Raw genomic sequence first — 19306 nt, forward strand, 5'->3', positions numbered from 1 at the left:
CAGCTTCTTCATAGAACCTGGAGATCTTCAGAAAGGGAAACTCCCTTTGCAGTTTCTCTTTCAAAATGTGCTAGCACACACACTGTTAAGATCAAAAAGTACCTGTGGGTGTTTCACCTGCATTGCAACTGGAGCAGAGCAGTTACAGTGAATTCAACATGAAATTATCCTGCCTCCTTTATCCACAGGTTAAAAATAAATACATGCATTCTGATATAGACACAAACTTTTTTTTTTATCAGCAATGATTATGGGGAAGGGAATTTTCAAAACACATTCTTATGTGGACAAATTCAAGTTTACTTGCATAAAGACATCTGAAAATTGTCTTCAGTGCAACATATAAGAAACATAAATACCTGAAAGAATGCAGCGTCCGAGTATTGCCTCCATAAACTTTCAGATCTTGGTTTATTTTGACAGTATTTTTCATAAATTTGAAAATCTTCCATCTATATTAAAAAAAAATCACCAAGAACACCAAACAATCAATAAAGATATCAATTGGCCACATTACTGACATCTGAAGAACATAAAACAACAAAAAAAATTATCATCAAATGTTTAAAAGCACATTCAAAATGCTGTTAAAAATATTTAAAAACATAGGATCACCCATCCAGATGTGTAATTTAGTACTGTATTCATATAGTACTGTATGTAGACTGCTGTGATTTAATTAGGGCTTCTATTTTTAGGTGTTCATAATATCTAATTTGGGGTGTAAAAACTGGTGCTTTTGCAGCACAGGTACCTGTGCTGGATGCCTTCTTTAGTTGGCTCAAGTTCATAGTTTCAAATTTCAAGTTCATACGAGTAGCTTGATATACTGCCCAATAAGACAGTTTTCAGGGTGGTTCACAATAAATCAAAAGTATACTAATTGAAAGAGAAGAAGAAATACATTAGTTGAAAGGAAAGAGCAGAGTATAGGGGACCCGGCTATTAACCACTAAGCTCTCCACCATTTGTTTAGCTGAGGAAAGGCACAAAAACAGAATGGGTGTGATCCACAGTGAAAGAATCCTAGAAAAAATGGGGTTTCATAAGGGGACAGAGTCAAAAATATCAGTATCTATACTTTGGAAGAAAAACTGAAGGAATATACGATACAGACATTTAAATACCTCTATGGTATAAATTCACAAAGGTGGGTCAATTGAAAGGAAGCTCTAGATAGGCTGAAAGTGAAAGGGATAGACTCTGAAGTAATCTAAGGAATTATTTCTTTACAAAAAAAATGGCGAATGTGTGGAAAAGCTTCACACTAGAGAGTTGCGCGGGGACAGAAATCCCACCCATTCTCACCCGTCCCTGCCAGGATCCTCTCCGTCCCCACCCATCCCTGTCAGGATCCTCTCCATCCCCACCCATCCCCGCAAGGAATTACCTCCATCCCCGCCCGTCCCCATAAAAAGCAGCAATTACTTCTGACAGGATCAATTCCAAAGTTTCTTTTGTGTTTGTGCTGCTGTTTTCCTTCTGGAATCTCTTTGGTGGAACCCTTTTTTTGTTTTCTGTTCAGGTAATTAACTTATAAACCCCCTCTTTTACTAAGACTGACGTGTCCATTATATTATATGGATGAACCCTGCTTCCAAAGCCTTCCATCCCCGTGGGAGTCCCGTTGGCTAGAAGGGGGTCCCCGTGGGAGTCCCGTGGACCAGAGGGGGGTCCCCATGGGAGTCTTGTGGGTTAGGGGGAGATTCCTGCGGGACCCCCGCGGGATTCATGCGATCCCCGTTCCCGTGCAGACCTCTACTTCACACATGGAGCTGGTAGACAAGAAGACTATCTGAATCCAAGAATGAACAAGCACACTAAATGGACACACTGGATCAGTGGCATAGCCATGGGTGGGCACAGGCCCATACACTATGAACTCAGGCCCACCCAGCACAGCAGTGATGTGGCTAATGGGGATCCCTAAGCCCTGCAAAATGAAGACTCCTGTCACTTTTCCCTCCAGGATATTGAGGGACACTTGATTTATTAACTTTATATACCACTCAGTGCAAAAAGTTTAAAAGCAGTTTACAGAAAAAAGTAATACAATACAATCTGCAACCAAACCATGACTAAATACTAAATTACAAAACCACTACAATATGATAAAATTATCTCAATTAAAAAAATCTTCATGTTCAAATAAAACACACAAAAAGCTGAACTACATCCCCCCCAACCACCAACTGCCTAGGGGGTGCTAAGGGAGAGATGCCAGATGGGGATAAGGGGCATCAGGGGACAGAGTTGTTGTGCTCAGGAATGTAGCAAGGGAGGTTGGTACCCAGGGCAGTGATGCCTGGCATTGCCGTGCCGTGTACCACTCTTCCCCACCTCTTGAGTGGCCTCCATTCCATGTACCTCTTGAAATATTTGCCGGCATGAGCAGCATCGTCCACCTGCTGCTCATGCTGGCCTCGGCTCCCTTCTGACGTCATGTCCTAGTCACGGGACCAGGAAGTGATGTCAGAAGGGAGCCGAGGCTGGTGAGAGCAGCAAGTGGAAGATGCTGCTCGCGCAGGTGAAATTCTTTGCCTTTTTATCTCCGTTCAGAAAAATCATTCGCAACTTTCAAGATACAATTAAAGGCATATTATTTCTGTAGTTGGCTGCCGCTCCAGGCCGAAGACTACCCCCGATCCGCTCCCACGCGCCCAAAATCCGGCGTCGGCTCGAGCCGTGCGTGCCTCGACAGAGAGAGTGCACGCTGCAAAAGAGGCTATTTGGCAATGGGCGCTCCCGGCCACAGAGGTTCGCGGCACAGACGGGCCGGCGACGCTCCCAGGCCGCCTGTGCAGTGGCCCAACCCCGTCTAGGCCCCCAGCGCTCTTACCCGCAGATCTACTGGTAGCGCTTGGACTGCTGGGGGCCACGAAGCCGCATCCGTCTCCCGCTCACCTCAAGGCACATAGCCAGAGAGGGAACCTCCAAGGTGAGGAAAATTATTATTTTTTTTTTGTCGAGGGTGAGCAGGAGGAAAGCCGCGTCCGCCTCGTGTGATGCCGGATCGAGAGGGGCGACCTCCCCTCCGCTCACCCCATATCTATCCTACCCCTCCCCCCCCTACACCTAGCCGATTGGCCCCAAGGCTTCGGCCGATTTGTCATCGCTCCTCCCTATGTGGCTCGGAGCTTTTTCTTTCTCCTTGGCTTTCAAGCATGCTCTTAATTTACTTTTCTTTGATGGCAACCTTTCCCAAAGGTTGCATTCTTGGTTTTCTCATATCAGTGTGAGCAGAACTAATTTTCTGTTTCCTCCCCTATCATATTGTTCATCCCTCTTCCCAATCTTTATGTTTTTCTTGCAACCACTGATTCCCTTCTTTCCTCATGTTTTCAATTGTATTTTACGTTTTTTTAAATTTTTGTTCCCTACCCTATTTTTTAATTGTTTATTTTAAATTTTTATTGTAAACCGCTTAGATTTACCTTTGAGGTATATTAAATAAATTGAACTTGAGAGGAGGAGAGGCGCCAGCACCCCTCTGCGAAGTTGATGTCAGAGGCCATCCGCCTCCCCCCAACCCTCCTTACTACACCACTGGTTGTGCTCACCCATTTTGGGTTCAAGCCCACCCCAAACAGGGTGTCTGGCTAACCCCCTCCACGAGAAAGGCTGTATGGTCTGCCTATTGTCATTTTTTATGTTGCCAGCATTTAACCATTTATTTTTACATCAGGGTATTTTATCAATGCATATCAGTTTAAATATATCATAGGCCTTAAATATAATTTGCTTGCACCTCATTTCCATAAAATTTCCAGATATACCATAAAAAATATCACACATAAGTCAATTTCTGCAAACTGAATTAATATTTTCTTTTCAACAGAAGTGTTTCCACATATTTAGTCATTACCATTGCTCAGGAAAGTTTCAGAATTTGGGCTCTAGATTTGTTTTTTTAATGATCTACTATATTTTGAATTTCTAAAACTTTATGTAGCCCATAGAGGGAGGGGATCTCGTTTAAAAGTTAGATTTCTTTTTTGCAGTTAGAAAGTTCAATGTAACAATTTGAGGCACACCAAGCATACAATAAACAGGTTTTTACAGTAAACTTACCCGTTCTAGAAAACACCTTCCTACCAGTTCTGGATAATCTTTGTAATTTTCTAGTTCTCTCAAGAATATCCTTAAAAAAGAGAAGAGGGGCAGGCAATCAGTTTTCAATGCAACAAGCACAGTAATGGAGAAAAAAAAACTACCGTATTTTTCGCTCCATAAGACACACCCTATATTTAGAGGAGGAAAACAAGAAAAAAAACATTCTGAACCAAATTCTCCCTGCCAGGTTCTGCACCCAACTCCACATTCCTTGCCAGGCTCTGTACCCTGTCCCCCCTTCCTGCCATGCTCTGTCCCCTGTCCACCCCCCTCCCCCTGGTGGTCTAGTGGTAGGCCGGGACAGGGCACAGAGCAGGCAGGCCTAGTGGCAGGCAGGCAGGCCGGCAGGCTTAGTGGCCTAGTGACAGGCAGGCAGGCCCCATACCCCCAGTACCTTTTTAATCATCCCCATACCTTTAATCATATCCCCTCTTGTACCTTTTTTATCATAGCTCCCCTTGTACCTTTTTAATCATACCCCCCTTGTACCTTTTTAATAATCTCCTCCCCCTTTGTACCTTTTTTATCTTAGCCCCCCTTGTTCCTTTTTAATCATTTGCCCCCCTTTGCACCTTTTTTATCATACCCCTACCCTTTGTACCTTTAAAAAACAAAACAAAACCGTACCCTTTAAATTCTTCCCTCCCTCCCTCCCTCTAGGGCTCAGAATTATTTTCCGGCAGCAGGCGCACAAATCAGGAGCCCGGAGGTCAGGTGCAAGCTTTCCATGTTCCCGCCTGGCCCCACGCCGCTTTCTGAATAGCTGGCAGCAGTTCTCGCGAGTCCCGCGAGAACAGCCGCCAGCCATTCAGAAAGTGGCACAGGCCCAAGCGGGAGCGTGTAAAGCTTGGGCCTGACCGCCGCGTGCCTGCTGCCGGAAAATAATGCAGAGCCGTGGAGGGAGGGATATACACTAGACCACCAGGCTTGAAAAAGTTACGGCAGTGGGGGAGGTTTGCTTTTAAAAGGTGTGCGGCTGAAAGGTGGGGAGGGGCGGCGAGGCAGTGTTTAAAAAGGTGGTGCAGTTGAAAGGTTCGCTGCATTTGGCATTTTCATGAGAATGTGTTGTTTTATCACTTCCTGTCTTCCTCATGCTTCCTTTAGGATTAATTTTATTTCCTTCCTACCTCTTCCTTATTATAGGAAACATTTGTAACTTTAGTTCCCTAGTGTGGTTTCCCCATTTTTCCTTGGTGTATTTTTACCCTAAAGTTTTTGCAAACTGCTTAGATTATCTTGTTGACTTGCGATATAGTAAAGTCCCCAGGTCCCCCTCTACAGAAATTCTTCACCCCCCCTTCTACTGTATTTCTCCCCAGGGCTGTGGAGTCATTACACAAAGCACTCAAGATTTTCACACCCTTGTTATGACTGGTGGGGATTAGAGAATGACACGGTGACAAAATTCATCACCGTTCCAGTCCCCACAGATAACCGCGGGAAACCATCTTCATGTCATTCTTTAAGGAGAGAGGGAAGAATCAAAATATGAATGGCCACAACCACTGACCCTCAAGCTTTGCTTTGAAGAATGCCTGTGTAGAAGGACTGAGGTTGAAATAGACACTAAAAAATGACATGGGATTATGGGTGTGGCCGTGGGGGGGGGGGGGGGTTGTTGCAATTGTACGGGGGGAAACGGCGGACAGTGTTTAAAAAGCTGGTGTGCGGGGAGGGGGGACCATGTGGGGGATTCAAATTTTTCACCTTCATTTCATAAAACGCACTGAGATTTCCACCCACTTTTGGGTGGAAAAAAAGTTTGTCTTATGGAGCGAAAAATACGGTAATATTTTTAAAACCAGATTTCTGGAGTAAAAAGCAAAAATATAATTTTTACTTGACACTCAAAAACATTTTATTAAGTGAAAGGGATGCTGGTTGGTGGTTCCTGCACTAAGCTTGCAAGGAATATCAATTTGCTTTTTCTCCTTTATTGCCTTTCAAGCCAAAAAAAAAAAAAAGAGAAATGTATTTTATATATATGCTAACAATCCATTTGTGGTGTCTGGTCAATGCCCTAAGCTTCTCCCTTGACTTTTGGCAATTCTCCATGGAGTAGAGTTCAGGGAAAAATATTCTTTCTAAAATAAAGAAGCCAGCCAAGTTTGTACTCTAATATAAAGCAAATATACTTACCTTTAGAAGGTGTTTTCTGAGGACAGGAAACATATATTCTCACATGTGAGTGACATTATCCATGGAACTCAGTATGGATACAGCCAAGTACACTGTCACTTTAAATTTTTAGCCAGTGCCCTAGAGTGGCCAAGATGGCAGCGGTGAGAACGTTCAGGTAGCTGTGGAGAAGTGCGCTGCCTGACTGAGAGAACCAGGGAAAATTTTCTTTTTAACATGCCACACACGAAGAGGAAGGGTAGTGTGTGGGCGCTTACCTCCTCGACCCCCCTCGTCCGCCCTCTTACAGTGTACCCTGGAGCATTACCTGCCAGCGGTTTGCTTTGAAATGGGCGATTTGACTCCCATTGCAAATATGAGTAGAGAAGGCTCATTTTCGCTGGGACAGACCTCACTCTCGCCTGCACCAGATGTCCCGCCTCCCTGTCCGGCCGAGGCAGCTGCCTTGGAAGTGGAAGGAAGAGGAGCCGAGAGTGCACCCGATCCAACCACGGAGGAAGGCTTCATGGCAGATGAGCTTCTGCCGATGCATACCAGCATTGGGGAGTTTTCCCCTATCAGAGAGGACACTTTAGCTGCAATCTTTAAGACGCTCCAGAAATTGGATATTGCCACGACGAAGACAACTGACGTGGTAAAGGCTCTTGGAGCCAAATTGGATAATTTAACTAAAACATTTGAACAGTCAAATACTGAAACCAAAAATCTAATTGGGAAATTGCAAAATGAGGTCCAATCAAAACAGGCTTATAAAACAGCTGCAATAAAGGATAGCGAATTATTACATCGGAAAATAGAGAATATTGAGAATTACAACCGAAGGTTGAATGTGAGAGTTTTGAACTTTCCTAAGTCCCCAGGGATTTCTCCCTATGAAATGTTAAAAAAATACTTGTTAGAAGTTTTGAAATATTCTTCAGAATTTATTCCTCCATTAAACAAGATTTATTACATTCCATTTTCCACCAAAAGTCCCAGGGGGCCTTGGAAAGGGAGAATATGCAATCCTCACAAATTGACGTTAAAAACATATCTGCTATCCTAGAGGAATCTATTTCTGATTCAACACTAAGAACAACACTATTGATATCCTTCGTATTTCAAAAGGACTTGGACTCATTTATAAATTATACTTTAAGTTCTCTAAAAATTTGTTTTATGGCAAGAGAACATGGGCATACTTAGATGTAACAAAGGTGAAGAAGGAAACAGTTTCTTTCCTTAAGACATGAAGTAATATCTCTGGGAGCATCTTTTTTATTAGCGTATCCTTGGAAGTGTATAGTGAAGTATGCCCAAATTAAATATGTATTTCTTCTTCCTGATCATTTAAAATCTTTTCTGGAGCTGAAAAAGATAGCCTGAATTTGACAAAGTGAATTATAAGGAAGCAAACCTGTGTTAAGCCTTTCCTTTAATATTTTGCCTCAATAAATAAGAAATCTCTTCTCGCATATTCTGGCCTTAACTCCCTTATTTGTGGTCTAAGGAAGGACATACAGTTATTCTACTTTTCTTTTTTGTTTAAAATGATAATTTGTAAACTTAATCATTGCTGTATTTCTCACATAAGAAGTTATATTTTCTTTTATTTGCTGTTGCAAATTATAAATAAATAAATAATAAAAAATTTTTTTTGCCAGTGCCCATACCTTGCACATACCAGTGGTCTTCTCGCTCGACGTAGGCTTGCGGGATCATTGGTCCAGTAAAAAAGCTAAGAAGCCAACTAAGGGAGGTAGGTAGGCTGTGAGAATATATGTCTACTTGTCCTTAGAGAACACCAGCCACAGGTAAGTATCTCTGCTTTCTCTGAGGACAAGCAGGCATAATATTCTCACTTGTGAGACTCCCGATCATGTCTTTGGAAGAGTTTAAACATTGACTATATAGGAGCCTGGCAAAACCCTATAGGGTTGAAGGGAAAAATGGCTTTAAGCAGAGAACAGATGTTGCAGAACTCCTTGCCCAAACTGTCTCTTCTAGAGTTGTGTTCTAAACAGTAGTGAGAAGTAAACATATGGATTCAGGACGAAGCAGCCACTTTACAGATGCAGAGTGATAATGAGCCAGCAAGGCAACCATAGCCCGTACATTGTGGGCTGTTACATGACCTTGAGGCATCAACCCAGCCTGAGTATGCACAAAAGAGATGGTTATTTTGGATACAGCAACTCCTAGCCTATTAGGATCAAAGGCGACAAAGAGTTGGGAGGACTCTCTATTTGAGAATGACACGGGGAAATTTGTCCCCGTCACCGCCACATCCCCATGACAACTATCCCTGTCCCTGCCCCGCAGCATCAATACAAGCCTCAGTACTGCAATATTTAGCTTATTCCTTCCTTATAAATCATACTTCTGGCTGCTGAACTAGAGAAAGAGATGTTCAGCTGGCACGGCTTTGTTTATAAATTTTTATAAATACAACTAATATACTTATTTATCCTACAGCAAAAAAATAAAATAAATAAGTAGAAATTTTTTTACTACCTTTGTTATCTGGTTTCTGCTTCCCTCATCTTATCCAATTCCTTCCATCCACTGTCTGTCTTCTCTCTGCATCTTCCATTTGCTCTGTTACTGTACCTCTCCGTTCACCCCCCCCCCCCAATTGGTCTGGCACCCATCTTATTCCCTCCGCTCCCCCATAGTCTGGCATCTGTCTTCTTCCCTTCCAGCATCTTCTCCCCATTCTGTCTTCCCCATTTCCTTTCAGCGTCTTCTCCCCACTCTGTCTTCCCCATTTCCTTTCAGCGGCTTCTCCCCACTCTGTCTTCCCCATGTCCTTTCAGCGTCTTCTCCCCACTCTTTCCCCATTTCCTTTCAGCATCTTCTCCCCACTCTGTCTTACCCATGTCCTTTCTGTGTCTTCTTCCCTATTTCCCTTCAGCGTCTTCTCCCCACTCTGTCTTCTCCATTTCCCTTCAGCGTCTTCTCCCCACTCTGTATTCCCCATGTCCTTTCAGCATCTTCTCCATTTCCTTTCAGCATCTTCTCCCCACTCTGTCTTCCCCATGTCCTTTCAGCATCTTCCCCATGTCCTTTCAGCATCTTTTCCCCACTCTGTCTTCTCCATGTCCTTTCAGCGTCTTCTCCTCACTCTGTCTTCCCCATTTCCTTTCAGCATTTCTCCCCACTCTGTATTCCCCATGTCCTTTCAGCATCTTCTCCATTTCCTTTCAGCATCATCTCCCCACTGTCTTCCCCATGTCCTTTCAGCATCTTCTCCCCACTCTGTATTCCCCATGTCCTTTCAGCATCTTCTCCATTTCCTTTCAGCGTCTTCTCCCCACTCTATCTTCCCCATGTCCTTTCAGCGTCTTCTCCCCACTCTGTCTTCCCCATTTCCTTTCAGTGTCTTCTCCCCACTCTGTCTTCCCCATGTCCTTTCTGTGTCTTCTTCTCTATTTCCCTTCAGCGTCTTCTCCCCACTCTGTCTTCTCCATTTCCTTTCAGCATTTCTCCCCACTTTGTATTCCCCATGTCCTTTCAGCATCTTCTCCATTTCCTTTCAGCATCTTCTCCCCACTGTCTTCCCCATGTCCTTTCAGCGTCTTCTCCCCAATCTGTCTTCCCCATTTCCTTTCAGCGTCTGTTCCTCTCCACCCCCCTTCAGCGTCTGTTCCTTTCATCCACCACCCTTCCCTTTCGTTACCTCACCACCCTTCAGCACTCCTCGCATGGCCCCCTCCCTCCCTCCTACCTACCCAAATCTATCTCCCTCCCTCCCCTTTATCTTCGCGGCACATTTTGAGTAACTTCTTCCAAGCCGTCGGAGCCTTTAAACAGTAGCGTGTGTGTGTGGATGGAAGCTTCTCTTCTGAATTATTGAGGGCCTTATTCTGGAATTGGGAGGGGGTAGGTTTTCTGTTAGGGATTGGGGCTTATAAGAGGACAAGAGGGTGGGGGAGATCAGTAGATATTTTGAATGATATGATGATGGCCTGCTGTGATTGTAGTTCTGGCATGATTGGTGAAGTGTCTGATCTCTTGAATTTACTAGATATTGATGAAACATGGTCGGTCTCTGTATTCCACATTCGATTTCCTGAGTTACTTTGGATCATCAGTTTCTCAATTATATGAGAAATTGTGATCGTAAGTTAAAAAGGCTCCTGAAGCAGGCTGTACCAGCCGAAACACTTGCGTGTTGAGCTACAAGACTATGATTGTTGAATAAAATTGCACACCTTTGTCTTCAAACCTCCACTGTTGTCTGTTGGTTGTTTGTGTGTGGAGGTCTCTCTCCTGGTTTTTGCTTCAACGGGGAGACTCTCCTGCTTTGCTGTTGGTAATTGATATGGAAAAATCCTTCAACAGAGTGTATTGGCCTTATTTGCTGAGCACCCTGTCGACCATGGGCATTAGAGAACATACGTGTGGTACGGGCACTTGGCAGCTTCCATACAGGGTTCCTTGAATGGCATCACCCACATGTGAGAATATTATGCCTGCTTGTACTCGGCAAGAGCTATTTCTCTCATTATTCAAATATGAATATAAAGTAATTATATGAAAGATGGTGAAAAAATGAACTATACAAACTGTAGAGGCCAAGGATTTGAATATCTGAAAATGTCATACTATAGGGTCTATTTACTAAGGTGTACTAATGGATTTAGTGCATGCTAATGATTAGTAAACATTAAATGTCTGCAGCACATTGCATTCCTATGGGTTGCATGGCACCTAAACACATACTAATTCGTTAGTATGTCTTAGTAAAAAGACCCCTTTCTGTTTTAAATCTAGAGTGCTCTAACACTCACTCTTCTTTTCTTTGATCTTAGGCTCGCAAACCATTTCTTTCTGATTCACTTAACAAGATGAGGAAATCTTTTTTTTTTCAAGCCATTTGGCAGAATCTCAATATTTTCTGATTTAGCAGAAATGTATTTCCATATCAAGGGAAACATATTCCACTTGCAATGCTACCCAAAACATCCGTATACAGAAAACTCATTCAACCATAAATTCAGCCTCAGTCTGGCAGAGTGGCAGCTGCAGAAGCAGATCAGACATGTGTATAACACTAATCAGCGCATGTTCAGATGTTCTGCGCATCATGGTAAATGAAAAATATTTCCCTTGCTACATACAGGCAGCTATTAGTGTTGGAACTTGACAAGCCATGATAGAGACAGATAAGGACTATTTTCCTGTCCACTGAACTGGAAGGGAATGGTGTGATGATACAGAATGTTTCAAACGCAAGGAAGTATTGTTAATTGACATAATGCAGTGCAAAGCCGTGGACTGTTGAATACTTTCACAACGTTTTTGGCTGAAACTATATTTTTCTATATTTATGGTGAAACTTGTTCTATGAATTTAATTTCCTTGAATCTTGCTAGATCAGTCCAGATTGACTGGTTATGCCACCAGCAGATGGAGGCAACCTGAACTTTATGATTACATCACCAGTATAAGAAGTGGTGCAGCTTTGCATACTGAGTAGTTACAAGCTGCACCACTTCTTATACTGGTGATGTAACCATAAAGTTCAGGTTGCCTCCATCTGCTGGTGGCATAACCAGTCAATCTGGACTGATCTAGCAAGATTCAAGGAAATTAAATTCATAGAACAAGTTTCACCATAAATATAGATATATATCTGTATACATCATATATCTATCTATATATATGATGTATATATTTATATATATATCTATCTATCTATATACATCATATATATATATATATATATATGATGTATATATGTATATGATATATATATATATATCTAAGTAAGGCTATGAAAAAGAAGTGATATGATAATTACTTAAGAAGAGAATACTTCCTATATACATCATATATATATCTATATCTATATCTATCTATCTATCTATATATGATGTATATAGGAAGTATTCTCTTCTTAAGTAATTATCATATCACTTCTTTTTCGTAGCCTTACTTATTGTTACGGGGACTAGATAACCTCAAGTGCTTACAGCTGTTTGATTTTGGAACTTGTCCTGTCAGCTAGAATATATATGTATTGTTAATAAGATTCTATCGTGTGTATATGAAAAATGAATCGATGAAATTGCATTACAATTTATACTACTATTATGGAGGCAGGGTCTGGGGCAGAACTTAGGTGGTTCTGAGGTATAGCTTGGTTGGGGGTATTTGGTTGATATTTCTTAGACTTAGGGGGTTCTTGGCTTGAAGAAGTTGAGAAACACTGATCTATAAGGTCAACAAAATAAATCAAACACATAAGCAGGGTGGTGTTATCAGATGACACTGGGATGAAGTAGCTCTCTCAGCTCAACAACTAGAAAAAGTTGGTTTATTTCCCTGTAGAGGCACTTCAATTTGTCCATACCTTCATATCAGCTTTCTAGGAAGTGTCTCTGATTTATTCTGCCTATCTGTTACAGGTAAGCAACTTTGTATTTCCACTGGCAAGCAGAAAAAACATCAGCCACATGAGTAGTTTTGCTTCACTCAAAGGTTGTTTTAGTACATTTCCACCTTTGGAGACCAAAGTTCTACTCATACTGTATAAAGTTATTATTGAGGGTGATAAAGGTTAGACCCAATGTTCCCTCTAACCAGTGGTTCCCAAACCTGTCCTGGGGGACTCCCAGCCAGTCAGGTTTTCAAGACATCCCTAATGAATATGCATGAGAGAGATTTGCATATAATGGAAGTGACAAGTATGCAAATCTCTCTCATTCATATTCATTAGGGATATCTTGAAAACCTGACTGGCTGAGGGTCCCCCAGGACAGATTTGGGAACCACTGCTCTAAGCTGAGCAAAAGTCTCTCCCTCCCTCTCTTCCATTCCTGATGGCAAGGGGGTGGTGCTTCAGTACTGTTTTTTCTATAATGATGAACAAGTACACTGTGATCCTGAAGCCCACTCTCTATCAGCAGGAACATGAACATAGAGGGCTTCTCTGCAACTTAGAGGGAAGGTAGATTAGAACAGACAGATCTAAAGCTACCTAAAATCTCTGTAGATCTCAGAAAATTCAAGCCACCTGAGCAAATAAGAGTCTTTACCGTATTTTCGCGGATATAACGCGCGCGTTATACGCGATTTTACCTACCGCGCATACCCCTCGCGCGTTATATGCCTGAGCGCGGTATAGAAAAGTTTTTAAACATAGTTCCCACCCCGCCCGACGCCCGATTCACCCCCCCCCAGCAGGACCGCTCGCACCCCCACCCCGAACGATCGCTCGCACGCGCTCCCACCCGCACCCGCATCCACGATCGGAGCAAGAGGGAGCCCAAGCCCTCTTGCCCGGCCGACTCCCCGACGTCCGATACATCCCCCCCCCCCGAAGGACCGCCGACTTCCCGACAATATCGGGCCAGGAGGGAGCCCAAACCCTCCTGGCCACGGCGACCCCCTAACCCCACCCCGCACTACATTACGGGCAGGAGGGATCCCAGGCCCTCCTGCCCTCGACGCAAACCCCCCCCCCCCAACGACCGCCCCCCCCCCAAGAACCTCCGCCCGTCCCCCAGCCGACCCGCGACCCCCCTGGCCGACCCCCACGACACCCCCACCCGCCTTCCCCGTACCTTTGTGTAGTTGGGCCAGAAGGGAGCCCAAACCCTCCTGGCCACGGCGACCCCCTAACCCCACCCCGCACTACATTACGGGCAGGAGGGATCCCAGGCCCTCCTGCCCTCGACGCAAACCCCCCTCCCTCCAACGACCGCCCCCCCCCAAGAACCTCCGACCGCCCCCCCAGCCGACCCGCGACCCCCCTGGCCGACCCCCACGACCCCCCCACCCCCCTTCCCCGTACCTTTGGAAGTTGGCCGGACAGACGGGAGCCAAACCCGCCTGTCCGGCAGGCAGCCAACGAAGGAATGAGGCCGGATTGGCCCATCCGTCCTAAAGCTCCGCCTACTGGTGGGGCCTAAGGCGCGTGGGCCAATCAGAATAGGCCCTGGAGCCTTAGGTCCCACCTGGGGGCGCGGCCTGAGGCACATGGGCCAAACCCGACCATGTGTCTCAGGCCGCGCCCCCAGGTGGGACCTAAGGCTCCAGGGCCTATTCTGATTGGCCCACGCGCCTTAGGCCCCACCAGTAGGCGGAGCTTTAGGACGGATGGGCCAATCCGGCCTCATTCCTTCGTTGGCTGCCTGCCGGACAGGCGGGTTTGGCTCCCGTCTGTCCGGCCAACTTCCAAAGGTACGGGGAAGGGGGGTGGGGGGGTCGTGGGGGTCGGCCAGGGGGGTCGCGGGTCGGCTGGGGGGGCGGTCGGAGGTTCTTGGGGGGGGGGCGGTCGTTGGAGGGAGGGGGGTTTGCGTCGAGGGCAGGAGGGCCTGGGATCCCTCCTGCCCGTAATGTAGTGCGGGGTGGGGTTAGGGGGTCGCCGTGGCCAGGAGGGTTTGGGCTCCCTTCTGGCCCAACTACACAAAGGTACGGGGAAGGCGGGTGGGGGTGTCGTGGGAGTCGGCCAGGGGGGTCGCGGGTCGGCTGGGGGACGGGCGGAGGTTCTTGGGGGGGGGCGGTCGTTGGGGGGAGGGGGTTTGCGTCGAGGGCAGGAGGGCCTGGGATCCCTCCTGCCCGTAATGTAGTGCGGGGTGGGGTTAGGGGGTCGCCGTGGCCAGGAGGGTTTGGGCTCCCTCCTGGCCCGATATTGTTGGGGAGTCGGCGGTCCTTCGGGGTGAGGGTGCGAGTGGTCCTGCCGGGGGGGGGATGTATCGGACGTCGGGGGGGGGGCATCAGGCTTTCAGGATGGGGACAGACCTTCAAGGGGGGACAGGACTTCAAGGGGGGACAGTGCACGGAAAGTCAGGGGGGGTGAACGGAGAGTCAGGACAGCGCACGGAAAGTCAGGGCAGTGCACGGAAGTCAGGGGGGGTGAACGGAGAGTCGGGACAGCGCACGGAAAGTCAGGGCGGGCGAAAGGAGCGTCGGGCATCATGCGCGTTATATGCCTGAGCGCGGTATAGAAAAGTTTTGGTACATATCATCGTGATTTCTGCGCGCTATACCCCTGTGCGCGTTTTACACAGGTGCGCGTTATATCCGCGAAAATACGGTAATACTGCTTATCCCACTGCACTATACTAATCCAGGTAATGATGAGATGCAAATAATATGATGTCATTAATTTTTATATGGTACGATGCCTGAAATTTTTAAGAACATGATGTCTCGTTATCAACCACAAAGATCCCTGCATTCTGCAGGTGCTGCATTGTTGAAAACAAAGACCAACCCTACACATGTAGACATGAACGCTGCAGGAGTTAAGTTATGGAATGGCCTTGTTGGCCAGATTCAAAAATGTGGAGAGAGGGGGGCGTGGCTTGGAAGCGCAGCTGGATGGTTGAGTGCTGAGTGAGCTCTGATATCACAAGCTTTCTGAAGGAAATAATAAGTCACTAATTTAGTTTTATTTTAGTGATTTTGAGTGATTTCAAGTCTGGTTATGGCTACAAATAAACAGATGAAGAATGAAGGAGCTAGCCCAAGTGGTGGAGGTGCTAAAAGATCAAAGCTGGATCCTGCGAAAGTGCCGTTGCCAAAAGAGGATAATGGTGACATTTCTGCTCAACTGAAACTAATAACTGAGATTGTTTCTGACAAAGCTAAAAATCTGAAGGAGGTGAAAGAAGAAATGAAAAGTCTCACAGCAAGAATGGAAAGATTTGAACTAAAAACGGACCAGATGGAAAAAAGAATGTCAGCAAATGAAGCTGAGTTAAAGAAATGTAAAATGTATAAAGAAAAAGTGGAATTTCTCTCTAAAGAAATGGAAGATATTATTAACAGGGAAAAACGGAATAATTTGAGAATTATTGGTCTCCCTGAAGGTGTTGAAAATAATGATGCCATCACCTTTCTTGAACAGTTTTTTCCTAAGATTTTACCACTCAAATTAAAATTTCCTTTAGAGTTTGAAAGAGCTCACAGGATTCCTGTTAGAAGAGTTGGCAAGGATTTAAGACCATGTCCTTTGATTTTTAAGCTGTTAAGGCACCAACAAGTGATGGAAATCATAAAGCTTGCAAAGGAAAATAAGAACTTAAAATGTTAGGATGCAAAAATTCACATAGTTCCAGATTTTGCTAAGGCCACTGCTGATAAGAGGAAAAAAATGTTGGATTTACGGCCACAAATGAGGCAATTAGGAGCTAAGTAAGGGTAACCTATGCCAATAAAACCATGAATTTTGATTGTCCTGACAAATTGAAAGACTTTTTAGATGATTGTGAGCATTTGATGATATCATAAGATGAAGATAAAAAGTTCCGATGGACTTGTACTTTTTTATTTGAAGGATTGAAAAGAAAAGAAGAAAAAAGGAAGTAAAAAGATAAAGTTAAGATATGTTTATTTTATGTTTGGAGAAATGGAATCCTTTTTGAATTCAACTGAATTAACTGTCCTCAAACACGCAGTAATATTAGTTAACATTCTATTTGGAATACTTGGAAAGAAGATGGAGGGAGATATGTAAATTAGAGAATTTCTTTCTGTGCAGATTCTATTATATCATCTTGTTCTAAATGTGCCATATGGTATGAGTGTGCCATGTTTTTAATAAAAACGCTGAGGATTTATTTAGGGACATTCTTAGGAATCTACAAAGAAAAACTTTACATTGTGCTTCTTACTTGGAGAATGGTTCCTGGCAATTCATAATGCTATGTTGCAGCAGTGCTGGAAGAGCCCAAATGATCGGTGAAAAATAAGATGGAACTACAGCAACAAACAGGGAATGTTCTGAGTATCTCTCAGTTTTTGAGATGAAAAAGTGGGGGAAAATACAATGATATGGAAAGTGTTTAGTTGTTTTAGTATCATTTGCTGCTTTGCTTTCTTTTGTTTTATTTTTAGTTTATAGTCTCATTAGGGTTTATATGAGATAATGGTTTAGTCCAAGGATTGCTTCTTTACTTCCGGGTCACAGAAAACAAGGAAGTATTACAAGTGCATTAGAATTTGAAATATATTAAGAACACTGTGTGTTTGTTCTTTGGACAGCATTTTATGAAGAGTTAGATGAGAATTCTGATAACATATTTCAACTACGCCCTTGCTCCTAATATTGTTCAATTATTTCTCGAACCACTTGTAATTTATTGTTTGCTTCTAATAGTGTCCAATCGTTTTTAAACCACTTGTAATTTTTTTGTTAATCAAATGTAAACCGCCTAGAACTCCTTGGGTATGGCGGTATACAAAAATAAAGTTATTATTATTATATAATTATTCTGTTCATTATATTGAGGAATCTATGTTATGGATGGGAAGATCATTTTGTGGTAAGAGTTTAAAAGAAGATAACACATATTAGTTAATTAAAATAAGATGCAAAAGATGGTATTATATTAGGGAGGAAATGAATTGAGAGAAATAGGTTTCCTTATTTCAAATGAAATTAATTAATTTAACTTATCTTTGTAGTTTTAAGAAGAGTTAATTTGAGAGATGAGTCTTTAATAATCTAATATATATATGTCATTTCATTTGAATGAAATTAAAATGTATGAGATGTAGTATAATGATTTTTATGTCTTGTTTAAGGATATGTAATAATCGCTGATTAATGAATAATTTATGCACTCAATTCTTTTTTGGCTTATTATATTGATATAATTATTTGCAATGTTTAAGCTTGTGGGGTACATCTCAGAACTTACCATCAAATGTGCGTTTTCAAGTTCTCAATGATGAATAAGGGTGGGGGGTGGGATAGGGAGGGTTGGGGTTACTGGTATAAGGTTTTGTATAAAAAATTAGAATTTTGGAAAATGATGCATATTCAGGAACTGTGGAACAATTTGATTTACTTATTTTTGTTAGATTATTCTTATAAAAAAGGTTATGAGTAACTTAAAAATTTTTTCTTTAAATGTGAATGGACTCAACCATCAGGTTAAAAGGAATAAAATATTAGCATTCTTAAAAAAGCAGAATGCGGATATTTATTACATCCAAGAGACTCACTTGTCTATATTAGAATCAAAAAAATTGGAAAAAAATTGGGTGAAACATTGTTTTTTTGCTCCTGCTGATGGGAAAAAGGCAGAGGTAGCTATTCTTATTAATAAGAAATGTACTGCTAATTTTAAAATGGTAGGTTCAGATCCAAAGGGAAGATGGGTCCTTGTAGAGATGAGAATGGGAAATAATACCCTGGCTTTGTTTAATTTGTATGCCCCTAATTCGAATCAAAATGAATTCTTTAAGATAGTACAGAGATTGTTACTCCCACTGGCTGCTTCCAAATTGGTTGTGGCTGGAGATTTTAATGCTGTTATGGATCCATTATTAGATAAAAAACCTTGTAGAGATATAAAATCATTAGGGTTAGACAATTTGGTACATTCATGTGATTTAAAAGATATATGGCGTATTCTTCATTTTAATGATCGTGAATTTTCCTTTTGTTCACAAGTTCATAAGTCTTTTTCTAGAATTGATTATATTTTTGTTTCAACTCATTTAGTTCAACAAGTGTTAAAAGCTTCTATAGACCCAATTATTATATCTGATCATGGGGGTGTATGGATTGAGCTTCAAATAGATCAGCAAGAGTATAGTAGACCTATTTGGAGATTTGATAACACATTGCTTGTTGATACAAAATTTTTAGATGAATTAAAATTAAAAATTAATGAATATTTTCAAGATAATTTATCAGACGAAATTTCAATGGAAAATATTTGGGATGCTTTTAAGGCTACTTTAAGAGGTAATATTATTTCTTACTCTGCTTATATTAGGAAACAAATTAAGAATCAATATTCTAAGTTAGAAAGAGAAATTAAAGTTTTGGAAGATAAATTGATAAATAAATGGGAACATGACACTTTACAAGATTTATTAAAAGCAAAAGGTAATTATAATGAATTAGCATCAAAATTGATAAGGAAGGACCTTTTTTATCAACAAACTTTGTATTATGGAAATTCAAATAAGGCGGGTAGGTTATTGGCTAATTACCTTAAAGCAAAGAAAAGAAGAACAAAAGTTATTGCAATTAAAGATGAGAAAGGTGAGATGCATTCTCAAATTGAAAGCATTTTAAGTAAATTTTTAAAGTTTTATAAAGAAC

The 19306-nt window shown here is 42.7% G+C and overlaps 1 protein-coding gene across 12 annotated transcripts in view; it reads right to left on the bottom strand.

The window, feature by feature from the left end:
* MCF2L (MCF.2 cell line derived transforming sequence like) overlaps positions 1-19306 on the bottom strand; it is a 419732-nt gene that overhangs the window by 75861 nt on the left and 324565 nt on the right. For all 12 annotated transcript variants that reach the window (XM_033948040.1, XM_033948048.1, XM_033948047.1 and 9 more), the window contains 2 exons: positions 4072-4141; positions 360-452 (listed from right to left, as the gene is read on the bottom strand). In XM_033948040.1, the coding sequence (XP_033803931.1) occupies positions 360-452; positions 4072-4141 (163 nt within the window). The remainder of the gene's footprint in view (positions 1-359; positions 453-4071; positions 4142-19306) is intronic.

This window comes from Geotrypetes seraphini, chromosome 6 (genome assembly GCF_902459505.1).
Source record: "Geotrypetes seraphini chromosome 6, aGeoSer1.1, whole genome shotgun sequence".
NCBI lineage: Eukaryota > Metazoa > Chordata > Amphibia > Gymnophiona > Dermophiidae > Geotrypetes > Geotrypetes seraphini.